General features: G+C 36.8%; 1 protein-coding gene across 3 annotated transcripts in view; it reads right to left on the minus strand.

The window, feature by feature from the left end:
- The window catches only part of LOC106870575 (inositol polyphosphate multikinase), a 23829-nt gene that overhangs the window by 11503 nt on the left and 9475 nt on the right, over nt 1-2851 (minus strand). For all 3 annotated transcript variants that reach the window (XM_014916703.2, XM_014916702.2, XM_052969783.1), the window contains exon 2: nt 2244-2427. In XM_014916703.2, the coding sequence (XP_014772189.1) occupies nt 2244-2352 (109 nt within the window). In that variant the 5' untranslated portion in view covers nt 2353-2427. The remainder of the gene's footprint in view (nt 1-2243; nt 2428-2851) is intronic.

A 2851-nucleotide genomic window follows, 5' to 3' on the forward strand; every position in this document is an offset into this window, starting at 1 on the left:
GTGTGTGTGTGTGTGCGCGCGCGCGTGCACATATATTAATGTTTGCTTTCATGCTGAACTATAAAAAAAACAAATTTATATTAAACTGAGAGATTACTCTATAGTTTTTGTTGAGTAAGTATTTATTATACTTTTATAAGAAGAGTGGTTACAGTGGCTTCAAAGTTTTGGCCTACTGGCCTTCATTAGACTGTTATACATTTGATTTCATCTGGGTTGTATGTAATCCCTGGTAAGTTTATTTTTGTCTGGAGTGAGTAAAGGTATGTTCAATGATAATTAGTTGTAAGTTCTGGTAGAAAGATATTATAGAAGGTTTCTTTTATTTAAAGTTGGAGATGTATTATTGTTCAGAGTTCAGTCACGAATCTCCTAATCTTTCTTTTACTTGTTTCAGTCACTAGATTGCAGTCATGCTGGGGCACTGCTTTTAAGGGTTTTAGTCAAACATTTTGAACCCAAAGTTTAGTACTCATTCTATCAGTCTCTTCTGCTGAACAACTAAGTTACAGGAATATAAACAAACCAGTACCAATTGTCAAGCAATGGGAGGACACAAATACAAACACACACACATCTATATACACATACATGACAGGTTTCTTTCAGTTTCCATCTACCAAATTCACTCATAGGGCTTTGATTGGCCAGGGGCTTCAGTAGAAGACGCTTGCCCCAGGTCCTATGCAGTGGGACTGAACCCTGAACCATGTGGTTGGGAAGCAAATTTCTTACCACAGAGCCACACCTGCAAAGCTTTGTAATCAGGTGTGTCTATTTATGCACGTCAGCTTCAGGTCTTAGATTGCTTTTTAGAGTTCACAAAATAATATGAATAGATGAAACCTTTAATTGACCAGTTGGTGTGTAACTAGATTTAATTGTTGTTATTTGAATACTATTTAGGAGATTTAACACATCTGTTTTGGGATGATGGAAGTTATTGTTCAGAGTTCAGTCAAGCATGTGAAACTAAAGGCTAAAACCAAGGCCATACATACAACTCTAACAACTGAAACTGCAGAATCTTTCCATTTTACTCTCTAAATGGAAGCTATCTCATAAGTAATACTGTTTTTAGCACAGCTCTATACCATCTGCTATATCCACATACATAGGGTCTATAGCAAACCAATTCAAGTCACAATACAACCAATACACAAAAATTTTCAACTCAAACAGGAAAAAATGACACATTACTATCAAAACATATATGGACACTTAAAACCAAAACATAAACCATTTAGTATTAGTTGGAAAATACTGTTGAATGCACAACCATAGCAAGGAAATAACAAACCCTTCCAATGGATCCTTCTATTCTCAAATTTAAGGATCAAATACTGAACTGTGAATTAGTTCCTTCCAGCAAACAAAATCTTCAAAACACTAAGACATTTCAAGCTAATAGTTTTCAAATAAACACACAAATAAATACACTTAAATATATCCCGTACATATATATAAATACACACACATAGAATTATCCAGAAACACATAAAATAATATCTTAGAAATGTCATTAGAAATACTCAAACTTAAAACTGAATAGAAGAAATATAATGACATCGTCAACAATCTTTAGTTTCCTAAAACACAAAGCTTTAATTTTCTACACAATAATCAAGTATCATCAACAATAAGAAAATGCTAATTAGAAATCTTCTGACCAATTAATTTTTCCACCCACTAAAATTCTTTTGTGAACCCTTAAAATACAGAATATCAAATGTCTACACAAAAAAACTAGACACATCTAAATAGAACAACTACAAGCGTCCTCTCCATTTAAACAAAATGCGCAACCATAGGCGCAAGAGTGGCTATGTGGTAAGTAGCTTGCTTACCAACCACATGGTTCCAGGTTCAGTCCCACTGCGTGGCATCTTGGGCAAGTGTCTTCTACTATAGCTTCGGGCCGATCAAAGCCTTGTGAGTGGATTTGGTAGACGGAAACTGAAAGAAGCTCGTCATATATATATGTATATATATATGTGTGTGTGTGTCTGTGTCTGTGTTTGTCCCACTAGCATTGCTTGACAACCGATGCTGGTGTGCTTATGTCCCCGTCACTTAGCAGTTCAGTAAAAGAGACCGATAGAATAAGTACTAGGCTTACAAAGAATAAGTCCCGGGGTTGATTTGCTCGACTAAAGGTGGTGCTCCAGCATGGCCGCAGTCAAATGACTGAAACAAGTAAAGAATAAAGAGTAACCAAATAAAAAGAAAATAATTTAACTTACATATTACATTGTTCTTTCGATTCACTAGGTGTCCAGCTACTTGGTGGTCCAAAGGTTTTGTTCCTGGTGGCAGCTGACGGAAATTGTCGTCTGACTGAGTTGTAGCCATGATTCAACATTAAAGCAGTTTGGAGTTTTACCACCACTGGGAACCAGGTGGAAACTTCACAAATATAAGAAAAATCTACAATAACAAAATAAAAAATAAAAAACAATAACAAAAGAAAAAGAAATAGAAAACAATCATCAGAAAAACAAATGTTCATTCCAGGTGGGGGGGGGGCTGAGAGTATTAAGGGCCCTTGAGCATAACTGTTTACCAGGCCCCCTAGCATTGATATCAAAGAAGAGTTAACATGTAGAGTGCAGGCCCACCAGGCAGTGCCCGATTGACCGACACCTCAGTCTGCCCCAGGTTCATTCTAATTTTTTTAAAAAAGGGGTTGAAATGGCAGAATTGTAAGTGTGCTGCTTAGCAGCATTTCCTTCCAGTTCTTTACACTCCGAGTTCAAATTCTGCCGAAGGAAGCCACCTTTGTCTTTTAGGGTTGACAAAATAAATACCCGTCGAGCACTGGGGTTGATGTAATTGACTAGACCCCCCCCCC

Source organism: Octopus bimaculoides, chromosome 7, assembly GCF_001194135.2.
Source record: "Octopus bimaculoides isolate UCB-OBI-ISO-001 chromosome 7, ASM119413v2, whole genome shotgun sequence".
NCBI classification, from domain to species: Eukaryota; Metazoa; Mollusca; class Cephalopoda; order Octopoda; family Octopodidae; genus Octopus; species Octopus bimaculoides.